Source organism: Sphaerodactylus townsendi, linkage group LG03 (assembly GCF_021028975.2).
Source record: "Sphaerodactylus townsendi isolate TG3544 linkage group LG03, MPM_Stown_v2.3, whole genome shotgun sequence".
In the NCBI taxonomy this organism is placed as follows: Eukaryota; Metazoa; Chordata; class Lepidosauria; order Squamata; family Sphaerodactylidae; genus Sphaerodactylus; species Sphaerodactylus townsendi.
Genome location: NC_059427.1, coordinates 151,778,041 through 151,796,278, shown reverse-complemented (window position 1 = coordinate 151,796,278; position 18,238 = coordinate 151,778,041). Strand labels below are relative to the sequence as shown.

The following is an 18,238-nucleotide window of genomic DNA, read 5'->3' as shown; positions in this document are numbered from 1 at the left end:
GCCATCTCCACGCCCCGCCCCGCCCACCTCACCCCCATGGTCTGAGAACACCCCAGACAGTGAGTTTACCACATAACTGGGGCTTTGAGTCCCAGTCTCTCTCATCCACAGAACAAACCAGCTGGGACTTTCCTTCCCAGCCTCCAAAGCAGTCTCCCTGTATATTACGTAGGTGGCTACGGTTGCACAGTTCACTCCCCACCCCAAAAAAGGACACCTATTCCAGCAACTCCACTGCCTTACAAAACTCATAAACAGGGCCACATCCTAACAGCTGTATAAGCAGGTCTTAGTACCATTCCGACTTTCCACAGCTTCCTCAGATACTTTAGGATGAAGCTTTTTAAACAGAAATCTATGTCCTTTACCTCCTAAACCCCAATTTCTTCACCTAATTGGTTCAACAGACTACAAAAGATGGGCAAATCACACATCGTTCCGCAAAGCAGTAAAGTGACTATTACCACACATCAGGTGTGTAGTTAAATGATCTTCCTGACAAGTGATTTTAAAAAATGTTTCAATTAAACGGGCACTATTTTTTAAATCATAAAGATCTTGACTATGACAGGCCTTTTAAAATGTTCATGGCATTCCAGAGGAAATTCTCATTTTCCCCAAATTACTCTGTAGAATGTTTCCTCAAGCTATGCCAATCCTCCCGGTATTTACCTATTTCTCGCCCCGCCCTTTATATTTTTAAAATCCCTTTCCTTCATAGGAGATAGTGACTGAGAGGAAGTGGATCGGCTTAGTGACATGGTGATATGGATGGGCCTCCTTGATGAACCCTCCATCTCCAACCAATACACATTGGTTGATACCCCCTGTCTCCCCAAAAATAAGATTTACCCTGAAAATAAGCCCTAGCATGATTTTTCGGGATTTTTGGAGGACGCTTGAAATATAAGCCCTACTCCAAAAATAAGCCCTAGTTATAGATCAGTGCAGCTGATCTGGTCACATGGGGAGCGCAAAATCATGGAAAAAAATACGACATCTCCTGAAAATAAGCCCTAACACATCTTTTGGAGAAAAAAAAACTAATATAAGACCTGGTCTTATTTTCGGGGAAACACGGTATAAGCCAGTATGTTCTCATCCAGCAGTTTAGATCAGCCAGTGGCCACAACAGAAGTGAGGAGAGAAAGAAGGGAGAGGAAGAAACAAACTAGAGTCCCAAAATATTTTGTGCTACAAATGCTTTGGGTTTTGTGCAGTTGGAAATCTGGGCAGTGAAACCAGCACCATTGTCAGATACCTGCGGCTCTCAGCTACCCTTCCAATTGAACACAGAAAACTTGTGATGGAGATGATCATGAACCCATGTGCTGCATTTACAGGCAGAAAAGGTCTTCCTTTTTTCCTGGCTCATCCCTGCCTAATGCCTTAACCGATCTGCAAAGTTAAGTTCAAGGAGCTGAGCACGGGAACAGTGATGAGCATGAAGGGTGGCACCTCTTCAGCAATATAAAAGTGTGCAGTGCATTAATACAACAGTTAATCTGACCAGTTACTCCACACCACTAAACACACCCACATCTCCTTGTCCAGGTGCTCTCCAGCTCCCCATTCACGCAGGCAAACAGTGCTATCCTGCAGCAATGAGTAAGCAAGTGGGGGAACACGAATTTGCATGTAGGAAAAACGCTCAGGACTGGTTCACATTGCGGCCTCTTCTGCACATGCAGAATAATACACTTTAAATCCACTTTCAATGCACTTTGCAGCTGGATTTTACTGTGCGGAATAGCAAACCCCACTTGCAAACAATTGAGAATGTGGATTGAAAGTGCATTAATTATTCTGCATGTGCGGAAGGGGCCTGTGTATACCCATCCCGGAGTTTCTCTGTACTGCAGTCGCACGTCTGAACCAACTCGAAAAAGGGGGATTGCTGCAAAAGCTGGGAAAGATCTACCCAGGGAGTCAGACTTGAGCTAACAGATCAACCACGCATGCACGTGTGAACCAGCCTGACGCCCCCACCCCTCGTGCGCTTCTGCCACACTTGTTCTAGTGCCTGAACCGTCCCCGCCCCGCCCCCCCGCCATGCAAACAGCAATGACCGAAGGAAGATCATGCCTGAATTGTCCCCCAACAAATTGCCCCAATGCCCCCCCCCCGCGCGCACGAACCCCTTCTTGTCCCGTTCCACACTTACTCCGTCGGAGTCTGGCTCTCTGCATGGGGAGGGGGCGGCGCCTTTTCCTTCTTGTGCTTCTTCTTTTTACCCCGGCCGTTCCCTGGCCCTGGCCCTGGGGGGGGAGTAAGGGGGTAGGCAGAGAGAGACATGCACACAAATGAAAGAGTCAGCGCCTGGGGCCGACGGAGACGCCCCTCTCTCCCAAAAAGTTTCTTTTGGAGGCTTGCAAATTCACATCGGACAGCGCCCTCCAAGATAAGCAACCCCCCTCCCCACCCCCTCTGCACCTGCTGTAGCAAATGTGCTTTTCCGATGCAAGCTCCAGCCCCCTCCCCAATTTATCCTCAATCTTACACACACTGTTCATGCACCCAGGGCGAGCCCCTCCCCACCTTTTTTGCTGCTCAAGGCCCCCCCAGCCCCAGTGAGCTCCATCCCATCGACAGGCACCCCCTTGCGCCTGCGCAGTCCGGCCCCTTCCTCCTCTCACTCCCTCCCAACAGCCGTTGCTGTTTCTGCTTTACCACGTGAGGGTCGGAGGGAGGAGGCTATAGACAGCCCCCCCCCCTTTGCTCCGATACTTTAGGAAAAACAATCACGATTTTGCGTTTTAAAAAAAAACTTGGTTTTTTAAAAAATTAGCAAAAATTAACACACAGCACGTTTTAACCGTGCATTTTTTAAAAACCCAACCTTCAAGGTAGATTATTAATCCCATTTCCCAGGTAGGGAAACTGAGACCAAAACATACTGCTGTGGGTTTAGGTTGCCAGATCCAGGTTGGAAAATTGGGAATAATGCCTGGGAAAGGCAAGGTCCTCAGTGGAGTGCGGTTCCAAAGAGACACCACCACACCCCCCACACCCCCAGCATGCATATTCTCCCAACAGAACTGATCTCTAGTCTGGAGATCAGTTGCAATTCTGGGAGATCCCCAAGTCTCACCTACAGCTGGCATCCCTAGTAACTGATTCTGTTGCCTGGAGATCAGTTCATCCGGGAGATCTCCAGCCGCCAACTGGAAGTTGGCAATCCAACAATGGCCATATAAGACTGGAGCGCTTGTGCATGCACTAACTTGAGGGTGCACGTTACTTGGATATAGTACAACAGCCGGACATGGCTGGGTGTGGTTCTCCTGTTTTGCTCCTTCACTTCCTAAAATTGTCTTCCCTGCGCAGGAAAATTCAACAGCAAATCACTTCTCTAGATTCATTCAATAGACTGCTCTGAGCCCACTTGTGGGGAGAGTGGAATATAAATTTAATAAAGCTAAACTAAATACTTTGTGCTGTCTGATTTCTAGCGCATGTCTTGTGGTTGAAAGCAAAAGTCACATAATTAACACCAATCAAAATGTGCACATTTTTTAGTTCTGCAGGCGAGGTAGTTGAAAACCAAAATTAAAAGGGCGTGAAAGATATTTTAGGCCAGAGGTGTCCAACTCTGGTGCTTCAGATGTTCATGGACTACAATTCCCATCAGCCCCTCCTGCAATTGGCCGTGGTTTTAGGCCATGATGTTAAGGTCCCTCATCTGCATCTGAGTAGAATGCCAAATAGATTTGAAAAACAGGCTGAGCGGAGCCAACTTGCAGACGTACTTTTGAATCAGGGTGGGAACCTGCGGCTCGAGAGCGACTGTCGCATCTTCTACCCTTGCGCAATGGCTCCATGAGCCGAGCCGCCCGACCCCATCCTTGCCAGCCTGCGAACCAGCAGGGCAGGTCATGGTGCCCACGGTGATTACGGCTGGAGTGCATGCGGGCTCTCTTCTCACCCGCCCGTTGGGCCAGGCGAGTGCACCCAGCAGCTGGCAATACTGCCGAGCTGCGGTTTTTCATCCTTGCCCGCCCTGCAGGCTGGCAGAGTGAGGCTGATCAGCTTCTCTCAGAATAGGCGGGTAAAGGTTAAAAAAAACCCCAAAATATATAGTGTTATCTTTATTTTAAATGTCAAAAATTATTTGCGGCTCCAAGTGTTTTCTTTTCCCATGGAAAACGGGTCCAAATGGCTCTTTGAGTGTTAAAGGTTCCCTACCCCTGTTTTAGGACTAGGGGAACTCGCGGCTCGAGAGCGCTCTTCTGCTCCTGCACTGTGGCTCCATGAGCCGAAATACGTCTCATCTCTTGCTCCCGCCTGCAGGCAGCAGGCAGGTATACCACTGCCCACGGCTGGTCGCTACCATTGCACCCGCCTGGAGCGGGGCGAAGTTTCCCAGCAGCTGGCGTCGAAGCGCCGAGCCATCTCTTGCTCCGCCTCTGCAGGCAGCAGGGCGTGGCGATCCATGCCAGAATGAGCGGAGTAAAAGGTTAAAAAAAACCCCAAAATATATAGTGTTATCTTTATTTTAAATGTCAAAAATTATTTGCGGCTCCAAGTGTTTTCTTTTCCCATGAAAAACGGGTCCAAATGGCTCTTTGAGTGTTAAAGGTTCCCTACCCCTGTTTTAGACAGTAAGAAATGGCAGGCTTCCAGCTGCTTAAAGTAAAATTTTAAAAGCCACCTGTGAATCTCATACATCTCTATAACTTTCATAACAACCCTGCCAGGCAGCCTGATCAATTGTATTCTTCCCATATTGTAAATATGGGGTGGGGACTTGCTGAAGGCCACCTTTATGCAAGAGACAATACTCAAGCCACAATCATGAATCACGAACCACTAATTCTCTTAGGCCAGGGATCCCCAACATGGCGCCTGGCAGCCTCTTCGCTAAGTGTTTTTGGAAAGTGAGTGGGGCCTAGGGACTTCAGCTTCCAGGCAACACCTGGGAATCCCCCAAAATTACAGCTCATGGGTAGATCACAGAGACCCCTGGAGAAAATGGATGCCAGGGACTTCAGTGGTGTGCAATGCCATAGTGAACTTTATGGCATTGCACACCACTGAAGTCCCTTTCTTCCCCCAGATTCATCCCCAAATTTCCTGAGTTTCCAGACCTGGAGATGGCAACTGTAACCCCCCCTTCCCCACCAGTGACTTGGTAGGCCTGGTGGGGTTGCTGCCCAGAAAGGTTTGTGATTGAGCAATGACAGTTTGCTTAGCTGTGAAGATTTTCAAAACACTGGTAGCAGCTGCCACCACAGCACAAGGATCTTTACTATGTGACTGAAAGTAAACTACAGCAGCCATTTCGTAGCTGGATATACCTCCTGTGGCAGCCATTTTTGGGCTGTGCCTGTTACAGTGTCAAAATTCCAAAGATGCCTGCAGCTCAAAAGGGTAGGGAACTTCTATCTTTGGCATCCTGAAGAAACACACAGAAACACTTTGTGAAATGCTGTGTAAAACCACAAGGGGCATTTAGTGCAACTCTTCTGGGCCAAATCTCTATGCTGCTGTGCTTCCCACCCACTCATGCATCTCTCTCCAACTGAGCAGGGGGATATCAGAGGCCGGTTCCCAATTTCCAGACAGTGACTGGAGATCACCCAGAATTCTAACTCAGCTCCAGACTACATAGATCAGTTTCCACTGAGAAAATAGCAGTTTTGGTCAGGGAGAATTTTATGACATTCCATCTTCCTAAGGTCCCTTCCCCAATGCTGCCTCCCCAGGCTGCACCCCAAATCTCCAGGAATTTTCCAACCCAGAGTTGTCAGTTTCAGTAGAGAGATATTGCTTCAGAGTTGGGTGTGTACATAATTGCATATGCATAAACACATGTTACTTTCCTCATACTTAGGCCATTCATGTAGGATTTTTTGAGAGCCAGCGTGGTATAGTGGTTAAGAGCAGGTGTACTCTAATCTGGAAGAACCCGGTTTGATTCTCCGCTTTGCCACTTGAGCTGTGGAGGCTTATCTGGTGAACCAGATTAGCTTGTACACTACAACAGATGCCAGATGAATGACCTTGGGCTATTCACAGTTCTTCAGAGCTCTCTCAGCCCCACCTTCCTCACAGGGTGTTTGTTGTGAGGAGGGAAGGGAAAGGAGATTGTAAGCCTCTTTGAGTCTCCTTACAGGAGAGAAAGGTGGGATATAAATCCAAACTCCTCCTCAGCTCCAAATCACACTTATTATAAAACAAAGGCTGTATAATAAGTTTTAAAATAGTGTAAGACTAGTAATACTAGGAGTATCTGGAAGACCCAGGTTTGAATCCCCACTTGTGCCATTAAAGTTTTTGAAGGAAACACTATTTTTGAAGGAAACACTATTGAAGACTACTAAATATGGAGCCAGGGAGTTGATGCAGTCACCTGCAATAGCTGTGGAATGTTTGGGGGTTTTTTGCTGAGCGATGTGGGTATTTATACCTGCAGCAAGTGTAAGCTGGTTGCTCTTTCGGGAGAGGAGGTCCAGCAGTTAGAGGCGCAAGCAGAGGTGGGATCCAGCAGGTTCTCACAGGTTCCTGAGAGTAGGTTACTAATTATTTGTGTGTGCCGAGAGGGGGTTACTAATTGGTGATTTTGCCACGTGATTTTTGCCTTAGTTACGCCCCTTCTCCGCTCCTCAGCAGTAGTGCACAGAACTTGAAGCAGTCCAGCAGGAGGTGCACCGGCGTGCGTGGTAGCCTACGCAGCGGCTGCGTCCTTGCCACAGCCCCGCCCAGCAATGCCCCGCCCTGGAATGCCCAGCCACACCCCCTTCGTGCCCCGCCCAGCCCCATTGGCGCTACGCCACTGTTTGAATCCCACCACCATGGGAACCTGTTACTAAAATTTTGGGATCCCACCACTGGGCGCAAGTATCTACACTTCAGAACATCACAAAAAAAAATGAAGATTTCCTGGACAGAATGCAACAGACAGCAATAGGTGTGGAACCCACATGGGAGGATAGCAGCTCTCAAGCACCGAAGGTGGGCAGTTGGAGGAATCTGACTCAAAGAAATAGAGGGACCAGGGAGCATTCTGTGAGTTTGAATCTACAAAATAGATTTGAAGTTCTCTCCATTGTCAGGGAGGATAAGGAAGAGATATAGGAGCAACATAATCAGCCCTCGAAAATGTTCAGGTGTCAGAAGGCTCAGCCCATGAAATGGCACCTTCAAAACCCCAGATAAGATGTGTGGTGGTGGTAGGAGACTCCTTGTTGAGGGAAACAGAAACAGTAATTTGCAGGTCTGACAAGATGTCTTGAGAGGTGTGCCGATTAGATGTTGGCAACCGGTGCATCTACGACAGGTACCTGTAAAAGACTATTCACATAATCTGGGACTGGATACATTTTCCTACAAGCCAGAGGCATAGCCTTACTAGCAGATGGGTTCTGCCATTCACGTCTAATTTTTCTCTCAAACGTTTGGGGCAAGGGAAAAAATTTGGAGGTTTCTCCATCCTCTGGGAAGTAAACGGGGGGGGGGGGGAACAGTATTCAAGTGGGCAGGAGTTCATCAAGTGCTGAAGATTATAGTCCAAAGGCTATGGAGAGAACTGAATGAATAGTTCACGAACCCACCAGTGTGAGGGATAAAACCTTAAATAAGCAGCCAGAGGCCATGAACCATGGTCTTCGATGTCTCCACACTAACAAACAGAGCATGGAAAATAAACAAGATGAACTTGAACTCTTAACATGGCTAAGCAAATACAATACAATAGGCATCACTAAAACCTGGTGGGACGAGTCTCATGATCGGAATGTAATAATTTAAGGGTATAACCTATTTCAGAGAAATAGATTAAACAGGAAAGGAGGAGGAATGTTATACATCAGGGACGATTACAGCTGTGAGCAGGTCCATGACTTAAATCCCAGAAGTCATGTTGAGAGCATCTGAGTAAAAATTAAAGGACAGAAAAAAAGTAGTGATCTCATTGTGGGGGTCTATTACAGACCCCCAAGTCAAACTGAAGAGTTGGATGAAGCCCTATTGGAACATCTGACCAAACCTTCAGAAAGGAAAGTAGTAATAGTAATGGGAGATTTCAATTATCCTGATATTTGTTGGGAGTCAAACTCTGCCAATCTATCAGGCCCAACAAATTTCTCACTTGCCTTGCAGACAGTTTCATGGTCCAGAAGGTGGAAGAAGCAACAAGCAACAGCTATTTTAGATCTGCTTCTAACCAATAATGATGACCTGATTAGTGGAGTGGAAGTGGTAGGATTCTTAGGTGGGAGTGATCATGTTCTCCTGGAGTTTGTTATACTGTGGAAAGGGGATACTAAGTGTAGTTAGACACACATCCTAAGAAAGCAGGCTTCAGTAAGCTTAGGAAACTACTGGGTGTGATCCCATGGTTAAAAATACTAAAAGAGAAGGGAGTACATGATGGATTGTGTCCGGGGGTCGCCGCGACTGCCGCGTCGGCTTGCCCCGGACTCGCCCGGCCGGGAGGCGGGGCCAGCGGGAGGCCGGCGGCGGGACCCGGCAGCGGCCGGCCCGCCGAGGAGAGCGCGGGCAAGGAGGCCAGCCGGACGGGAGGCAGTACGCCGCAGCTGCGGCTGGTTGAGCCGGCAACGACCGGCGAGACCGCAGCGCAGCTGCGGCTGGAGAGGCGGACGGGAGACGACGGACGGGCCGAAGACGAGGCCGGGAACAGCCCCAATCAGAGGGGGAACCTATTTAAGAGAGGAGGGAGGTGGGAAGGGCGCGCTAGCTGATCACTGCAACGGGTCCGAGGGAGGGAGGCAGGAAGGCTGGGAGAAGAGGGGGAGACAGACGTGGGACAAGAGAGACAGAGAGGGAGAGAGAGGTGGAAAGGAGGCTGAGGGAACAGAGAGAAGTCCAGGGAGAGAAAGGAGGGAGAGTGAGAGCGGAGGAGGGAGAGAGGCGCGAAAGGGAGGTGAAGGAGGGGAATGGGAGGCTGCTCCAGGGGAGAGTGGGCTCTGCACTCTGCAGGGGCAGCCGGCCCCAACCGGGTGTAGGGCGAGGGGCGGCGCAGGAGAGCGGGAGGAGGACCCTCTTCCTCCTCCCTTGGCAGCCACCCTGTGGTTTCGGCAGCTGGCAGTGAAGACCCCAAAGACCGGGGCCACTGACGAGGGGCCCATCACCTCGGTTAGGGACGGAGGGACGGTTTGCCAGCCCGGGCTGCAGGCGGGGCAGGGGGAACGCCACAGATTGGAATCTCTTAAAAGTGAGGTATTGAAAGCACAATTTGAAACAGTTCCAATACAAGGAAAAATGGGAGGTGTCTAAGGAAACCAGCATGGATGTCTAAAGTTCTAAAGAACTTTCAACTGAGCTAAGATTTTAAAAGGACATGTACAAGAAATGGAAAAGGGGGGAAATCACCAAAGAGGAATTCAAACAAATAGCGAGTATGTGAAGGGAGAAAGTCAGAAAAGCTGAATCTCACAATGAGCTGAGGCTTGCCAGAGCAGTGAAAAACAACAAAAAGGGCTTTTCTGGTTATGTCCGTAGCAAAAGGAAGAAAAAAGATAGGATAGAGTAACTGAATGGAGAAGATGGCAAAATGCTAACAGGGGAAGAAGAAAAGGCAGAACTACTTAACACTTTTTTTGCTTCGGTCTTTTCTCAAAAAGAAAACAGTGCTCATCCAGGGGAAAATAGAACAGAAGATACAGTAGGGGAAATTCAACACAGAATAAATAAAGAGGTGGCACAAGGATATCTGGCTACCCCAAATGAATTCAAATCTCCAGTCCCTGATGAGCTACATCCCAGGGTATTAAAAGAACTGGCAGAAGTAATCTCAGAACCACTTGCTATAATCTTTGAGAACTCCTGGAGAACAGGAGACGTCCCAGTGGACTGGAGGAGGGCTAATGCTATTCCCATCTTCAAAAAGCGGAAAAAAGAGGACCCAAACAATTACTGTCCAGTCAGCCTGACATCAATTCCAAGAAAGATTCTGGAGCAGATCATTAGTGTAAGAAGGGAACAGTATGATCACTAAAAGTCAACATAGGTTTCTCAAAAACAAGTCATGCCAGACTAATCTTTTTTTATATATATAGAGTGACACGCTTGGTAGATGAAGGGAATGCTGTTGATGTAGTATACCTAGATTTTAGTAAAGATTTGATAAGGTGCCCCATGACATCCTTGTAAGTAAGCTAGTAAAATGTGGACTGGACAATACTACTGTAATATGGATTTGCAATTGGTTGACTGAATGAACCCAAAGAGTGCTCATCAATGGCTCATCTTCATCCTGGAGACAAGTGACAAATAGGGTGCCACAGGGTTCTGTCCTGGGCCCAGTGCGATTCAATATTTTATCAACAACTTGGATGATAGAATAGGGGGCGTGTTAATCAAATCTGCACTGACCCCAAAATAGGAAGGGTACAGAGGACAGAGTCAGGATTCAAAATGACCAGGACAGGATGGAGAGAAGGGCTAAAGCTAACAAAATGAACTTCAACAGAGATAAATGTAAGATACTCCACTTAGGCAGAAAAAAAATGAAATGTGCATATATAGGATGGGTGACACCTGGCTTGACAACACTACATGTGAAATGGATCTGGGAATCTTAGTAGACCACAAGTGAACATGAGTCAGCAGTGTGATGTGGCAGCCAAGAAAGTCAGTTCCGGGATAAATTAATAGTAGGGTCTAGATCAAGGGATGCAATAGTACCTCTCTATTCTGCATTGGTCAGACCTCCCTGGAATACTGTGTTCAGTTCTGGGCACTGCAATTCAGGAAGGATATTGACAAGCTGGAACAGGTCCAGAGGAGGGCGACCAAAATGGTAAAAGATCTGGAATCCATGCCCTATGAGGAGAGACTTAGGGAGCTGGGTATGTTTAGTATGGCAAAGAGAAGGTTAAGGGGTGACATGGTAGCCATGTTTAAATATTTGAAGGGATATCATGTTGAAGAGGGAGCAAGCTTGTTTTCTGCTGCTCCAGAGACTAGGACAAGGAGTAATGGGTTCAAGGTGAAGGAAAAGAGATTCCATCTAAACATCAGGAGAAATTTCCTGACAGTTAGGGCTGTTTGACAATGGGATACACTTCCTTGGAGTGTAGTGGAGTCTCTTTTGGAGGTTTTTAAACAGAGGTTGGATGGCCATCTGTCAGGGGTGCTTTGATGGTTCCTGCATGGGAGGGGGTTGGACTTGATGGCCAACTCTATGATTCTATGAGTACCATGCAAAATAAATACAACTGAAATGACAAGGGGGGAAACTGCCAAAACTATTTCAGGAAGGTTGTGTGTGGAATGATTTCCCAGAAAGCATTTACAAGCCACACGATTCAACCTGCGGGGAAATCTGTGACAAGCTGTGCATGTAAAAAAGGCCTTAGTCAGGGATTTGCTGTGCCCTGCCCCAGACAAATCACCTGGGATCAGTTTCCCAACCAGTAGAGTGGGAATTGATTTGTGTCAAATGTAGGAATAGATTTCTGCTTCCAGTTGTCATTCAACAAAGATGACGATTGTTCCCCTATGGGGAACAACAATACAGGAGAAATAAGAGGAGGAAAGTCTCACCACCTGGCCCAAAATTAGAAACAATGTGAACTAACATGTGTCATGGATACGGTGCAAAATCTACACTTTGATCTTCATGAATAAGTTTCAGAGGTGGGAAAACGGAGTTGTCTAAATCCACTCATGGTTCACAGAGTACTGAAGATTTGAATTAGCCCCACCTCAACCCTGATATATCAGATAAGAACACTACCTCCCTCATGTCCCATGGAGAACAGTGTTCAGCGTTGCTATCATTGAGCATATGACGGGGGGGGGGGGTTGGTGCTCACAGCTGTTAGAGCGTTTGATTAGGTCAGTTAATTCAACTCTTGCATTGCTAGGTAGAAATGTTGTTATATTATTAGTAGTTTATAGGATTAGTGTTAGGGTAGTGTGTCTATGTACTAAGCTTAGTGGTTGCTCTTATTTTTAGGTTAGTTGCTGGGCTTACTAATTACCCTACCATTGCTATAGACTGTTATTATGGGGCTAGGACAGTGATGGCGAACCTATGGCACGGGTGCCAGAGGTGGCACTCGAAGCCCTCTCTGTGGGCACGCGTACACAGAGTTGGTCATGTGGGGGGCGGAAAATCACACACACACACACACACACACATCTAGGCTGGCCTGGGCCACTGAGCACGTATGTGCCAGCATCCATGCAGGTGAGCAGGGAAGGGACTCAGCTGGCGGGCCTGGTGCCACCTGTGCTCGGTGGCACAAGCTGCCCGAGTGGCAGAGGAGGCAGAGATGCTAGAGAGGCACAGAGAGATGTGCACAGGACTCTTTGCTGGAGGCTACACAGCAGGCTGGCCCCTGCTCAAGTGGGTGGGGCGGAGGAAGAGGGAGCTAACCATTTTTTTCTAAACTAAAATCTCAGCATTCAGGTTAAATTGCCGGGTTGGCACTTTACGATAAATAAGTGGGGTTTGGGTTGCAATTTGGGCACTCGGTCTCAAAAAGGTTCGCCATCACTGGGCTAGGATTATTGATGTTCTGTTAATTAATGATATTGGCATGTTATTGTGTACTAGTTATTGATATCCATTGGTATTTAGCTATGTATATATCATGATTGTTGCTATTTTGCTGATACTGTTACATTATATGCTAATGGGTCATGTTATTGATAAATTTTGTGTGGTTGTATCTTTTGTAATCTACGATACTGACCTTGTAATGTACAATATTGTGACTTGTTATTTTGTTGACTTTATTGCCCATAATTTTTTCTTGTATATTGTGATGCTTATTGATGTTTGCTAGTATTGATATTCCTGATATTGATATTGTAACTGATACTATTGTGCGCTGCCCTGAGCCCTTTGGGGGAGGGCGGGATATAAATTGAATAAACTAAACTAACACCCCAACAAAACTATGTGAAAAGCAAAGCTGAAATCTGCAGATTATATGTAAAATTATGCCTATTCAGCAAATGGATCTGTTTTGGCCTATTTTACACAATTTGTTCTGTTTGTTTTCCTAATCATGAGATGGGTCATGGGTTTATTTAGAGGAAAATCTAGCCTAGGCAACATGCTCAGACACCTCGGGGGGGGTGTGTGCCTGATAAGACTTACAAACCTCTCTCTGCAGTCATAAGGACCAGTAAAATTGCATTTAAGAAGCAATATTTATTCTTATAGATCAGGGGTCTGCAACCAATTGGCCATGCTGGCAGGGGCTGATGGGAATTGTAGTCCATGAACATCTGGAGAGCCACAGGTTGCAGACCCTTGCTATAGATATTGCTTCTAGGTGGGACTGGCGGATCCCCCAGAATTACAGCTTGTCTCCAGCCTACAGAGAACGGTTCCCCTGGAGAACACGGGATGCTCTGTGGGCCTCGTGCCCCACTGAGGTACCTGTCCTCCTCAGGCTCCATCCCCAAATCTCCAGGAGTTTCCTAACCTGGGTCTATCAACTCCTACCCTCCAATCACCACTGATGCTCAGGGGGGTGGTGGCAACCCTATGAATCCTGTGATTGCACAACACAGTGGAACAGATACACACAGCCTTCATTGTAGTGTGTATACAGGCAGTTCCTTAGCTTTTTAACACGTGTGAGTCTGCCAATTGGAGGGAGACAGTTTCGGACCCCAATTCCTAAAAGCCCCCTTTCCCTCATTACCGTTACCAGCACGGATGACCAGTCCAGAATCTTGTCTGCTTGAGCCTCAAATCCTCCCCACCCCCCACTGTTTCTTCAACAGTTGGTTTCTGAAAGTAAACCAGGCAAACATCGGGGGCTTTTGTGAAAAGTGTTTTTGTTTTTAATTCTCCAAAATCTTGTTAAAATAAATACAATCCAGGAGCACAGAGCTCCATATATACATATAATGGAGAAGGGGGAGTTAAAAAGAGATGAGAGGGAGCGTTAAAAAGGAGTGGTTAGACTCTGTTGTACAGAGGAAATGGGAATCACCACCCCAACATTAGTGCATTATTGGCCTGAAAATTGAGGAGGGGGGAAAGGAGAGTCTAGGAAATGGGAGGGGCAGTTAAATCCCCAACTCCTAGACCCTACAGTGGTAAAAAAAGAGCTGCTGTTCCTCTCACTGTCCCCCCACAGGAAGGAGAAAGCCGCCGACACCCTCCTCAGAGAGCGGTACAGAAATAAATACACCCTTGGTCTATTTACAAAGCCAGTGTATTGGTCTGGGAGGATTCCCTTTGCAGCTAGTTTAAAAAGAGAACGAGTGAGTGAGCACCGAGTTCGAAAGAGGCCAGCATCATCTATGTGGTTAAGGCACTGGGGGGCAAAGGCAAAGGACCACATCTGCTGGCTGACAACAGGGAGCCTTCTAGCCGAGTCCACCTGGGCCCCTTGATCAGTCACCGCCTCCTTGGGCAAGGTGCGGTTCCAGGTGCGTGTGTCACAAGTCAGTCACTTTGTTCTCCACCAAAGCTGCGATCTGTTGCAGACGATAGGCCAGCTGCATCTTCTGGCCCAACGGGTCCTCATCTAGCGCACTGATAATCTGCAAGAAGGCACAATAGCAGGTCACTGTGCCAGTTTCCCAGACACCTTTCAACAGGTCTCTTCCTCTCCGGCTGCCTATGCAGGGGCTGGAAATCATGCTGGCAGGGGACGATGGGACTGTAGTCCATAACATCTGGAGGGCCGCGAGTTTGACACCTGTGGGATAGATGCATCTCCGTCCCTCTTCCTCCTACGCAGAGCAGTTGGTTTATTTCTCTCTGCCTATCCTGCTCCATTACAATTCTGACATGGCTCATGTGATATTCTGTTGGGAAATCTCCCCCCCACCCCGCTTCAGCACGGCATTGTGGAGTGTTTATGTACCAATTAAATTCCCCCAGCTTTTCTCAAACCTTTTTCATGCCCACTTGGCTGCAAAGTTTGGCAAATCATCTCAGCAAAGCGTACCTGGCTGCCATGCAGGCTGGAAACTTTGGATTTTCCCAGCCCCACCTCTGTGTCAGCCTTGGCCATATCCCACTGCCAGCAATGGCCATCCCACCCACACAGCTTTTCATCAGCAGCTGAATACCATCATACCATTACTCAGCTCATTTTTTCAAAAGGTCCCTAACTCCTTTTTTTTGCACAGATTCTTCTTTCTCCTTGTGTGTTAGGTGCTGTCAAGTCATTGACCTATGGTGACTCTGTGACTTAATTACCTCCAAATTGTACAACTACACCCTTACCAGGATAGTCCTAGGCTAGTATGAGTTGGTCAGATCTCAGTAACTAAGCAGGGATGGCTCTGGCTAGTATTTTGGAAGGGAGACTCCATAGAATATCAGGGCTGTGACATGGATGGAGGCAATGGCAAACTACCTTTGAGCAACTCTTAAGAACCCTCCTATCCTTAACAGCTTGGGTCCTGTTTTTCAAACTGAAGGTGCTTCCTTTCTTGAATCAATCCATCTCATTTTGGGTCTTCCTCTCTTCCTACTGCCTCCAGCTTTTCTTAGCTTTATTGTCTTTTCCAGTGAGTCCTGTCTTCTTGTGATGAAACCAACGTACACCATCCTCACTTTATTCATTTTTAGCTTCTAGGGGGAATTCAGGCTTGCTTGATCTCTAGAGGTGGCTCACATTGTCTGTTTGATGGGCCATGTCAAAAACACTCTCCTCCAACTGGTTCTGGTGGGTTTTCCGGGCTGTGTGGCCGTGATCTGGTGGATCTTGTTCCTAATGTTTCGCCTACATCTGTGGCTGGCATCTTCCAGCCACAGATGCAGCCACAGAAGCAGGCGAAACGTTAGGAACAAGATCCACCAGACCACAACCACACAGCCCGGAAAATCCACCAGAACCAGTTGAATCCGGCCGTGAAAGCCTTCGACAATACATTACTCTCCTCCAACACCACATTTTGAATATCTGATGAAAACAGATTTGGTACTGGAAAGCTCACACCTTGAAAATCTTGCTGGTCTCTATGGTGCTACTGGACTCAAATCTACCAGTTCCATATTTCAAATGAATCAATTTTCTCCCTGCCAGCTTTCTTCATTATCCAGCTTTCACAACCGTATGCAGAAATGGGGAACACCATACTGTCCACAACGAAAGAGGACAAAGGCTTACTTTTTAAAAAAATGAAAGGCGGGAATTCAGAGGATATGCAAGATGGATGGTTATGACAATATGTCAGTGTCTCCCCATATTGCCCTGCTAGGTCCCTCTGATTGTCAGAGGAGAACCTATTGGCATTTGGCCAGCCAGGTTAATTGAGACCCCATTTGATCCTGGCCTCCAGCAGGCCTGGTGGGTGGGGTAGGGGTTTTATCGCCATCTTTTATAGCTGAAGTTCCTCTAATATTTATTGTTGGGGCTTTAAATGATTTTAAATTGTAATAGTTTTAATGTTTTTATAGTTTATGTTGTGCACGCCCTGAGCCCTTTGGGGGAGGGCGGTTTAGAAATCGAACATATAAATAAATAAATATTCAATTGCCTGTTTTTTGTAAGAATAACTAAAAAAAAGATGCTGTGGTACAGATGGGTTGAGATCAATGCTCCACCAATACAAACGTATAGATAAAGGGCAATCACAAAGCAATCAAAATACCAAAGGCCTTAATCCTCGGCTGTGTAACCATCATAATTTCTCCAATTATAAATAAGTTTTCAAAGCATGTAAACACACAAGCGTAAACGCGTTTTACCCTGGCTGGTATGGAACACATCAAGGCAGATTCATTACTAAATACATGCAATTGTTCCATAAATAAGAAGGGCACAGTGCAATATATATGCTGAAGAAGTGGATGGCTATTCCACAAAAACAAGTATATACCTGAGAACTCATCCTGGGTTGGATTTTCAACACCACTCACTTGGGACTGTTGTGCCCTCCTCATTTTGAGACTCTCTGTTTGGATGCTGGGAAGGCCTTGTGCTTATTGCCGGCTCTGCCGCTTTCTGTTTCACTTGTACGTTTACATTTGTAGGTTTGCATGCTTTGAAAATGTATGCATAATCGGATAAATTGTGATTTTTACATAGCCAAGGTTTAGCACTTTTGGTATTTTGACTCCTGTGAAAGCAATGTTTCCAGGGGATTAGGGAAGGGAAAATTAGGGGAAACCTGCCCATATGGAAGCCCCAATACAGTGGCATAGTGTCAACAGGATGGGGGGGTGCAACGCCCCGGGCGCGTGCTGCAGCAGGGGCATGGCAGGGGCGTTCTGGGGTGCCGTGGCACGGGTGCAGATCATGTGCATGCCCCAGGCGCAATTTCCCCTCGCTCCGCCCCTGCCCCAACAGTGTTGTTCTATATCAGCACCTGTATCATCAATAGGGAAATCACACGGGCCTGTCCCCGTGCAGAACACCCTTCTAAAGTAACGAGAACTTCATCCACATACCTGGTCATAGTACTTGTTAATGTAGTTGTAAAGTTCTTGCAGGGCAACCAGGCAATTGAGGTCAGAAGAATATTTCTGTCAAGATGTTTTGCAAGGGGGAAGAAACATTAAACATGTTTTTTAAAAATCCTGTTGCAAAATTCCTCTAGATCAAAACATCTAAGTATAAATTTCCATAATGCTTAACAGCCATATGGCTCTGACAAAAGTAACCACTGCAGATTTTAAAAAGAAATTCATATAGCGTCTGACTAGGGTCCCAGGCGCAAATCCGACATCGAGTTGTGCTGGGTGGCTATCTGGATACCGCAGGAAAATCACACACAAACTCTTGGTTCCCAGGGCACTCCTCAGAACTTGCAGGAGTTGCATTTCAGGGCACTTTTCTGCTGCATACTAAAAAACCAAATCCTGGTTAACCATCCTAAATAAGTGGGGGTAAGTGCACCTGAAGTTAGTTACAGAACCACTCTGCGCCAATGGCTAACAATTAAGCACAGTTCAAATAAAATAATACTTATCTCAAGAATGTCTCCACGTCTCTTTTTTGTAACTATAATGCAACATCTGCATTCAAAACGACAAAATTATCTTTCTAATGATAACTCAGATATGACACATGACAGTTTGGTAGAAATCATCCAAAATATTTCAACACACAAAGGTTGAGATTTTCTGCTTATAAAAACTACAGGCAAAGTACTTCCAACAAAATGTACAGACTCCCTGTTTGCAAGTTGGCTCAAACGGTAATACTTTTGGGATGGTCTTTACTCAACTGTTATGTGTCACATTTGAGTTATCAATAGAAATATTATTTTGTAATTTTGAATACAAATATAGCATTAAATGTACAGAAGAAATGGGGAGACATTCTTGAGATAAATATTATTTTAT

At 46.6% G+C, this 18,238-nt stretch overlaps 2 protein-coding genes across 2 annotated transcripts in view; both read right to left on the bottom strand.

Annotated features, from left to right (window-relative positions):
• SRPK3 (SRSF protein kinase 3) overlaps positions 1-2,656 on the bottom strand; it is a 43,035-nt gene extending 40,379 nt beyond the window's left edge. The window contains 2 exon segments of the mRNA XM_048490364.1: positions 2,165-2,258; positions 2,539-2,656. Of these exon segments, the coding sequence (XP_048346321.1) occupies positions 2,165-2,258; positions 2,539-2,581 (137 nt within the window). The 5' untranslated portion in view covers positions 2,582-2,656.
• An 11,091-nt stretch (positions 2,657-13,747) lies between these two features.
• The window catches only part of PLXNB3 (plexin B3), a 78,319-nt gene continuing 73,828 nt past the window's right edge, over positions 13,748-18,238 (bottom strand). Inside the window, 2 exon segments of the mRNA XM_048487500.1 lie at positions 13,748-14,478; positions 17,342-17,416. Of these exon segments, the coding sequence (XP_048343457.1) occupies positions 14,374-14,478; positions 17,342-17,416 (180 nt within the window). The 3' untranslated portion in view covers positions 13,748-14,373.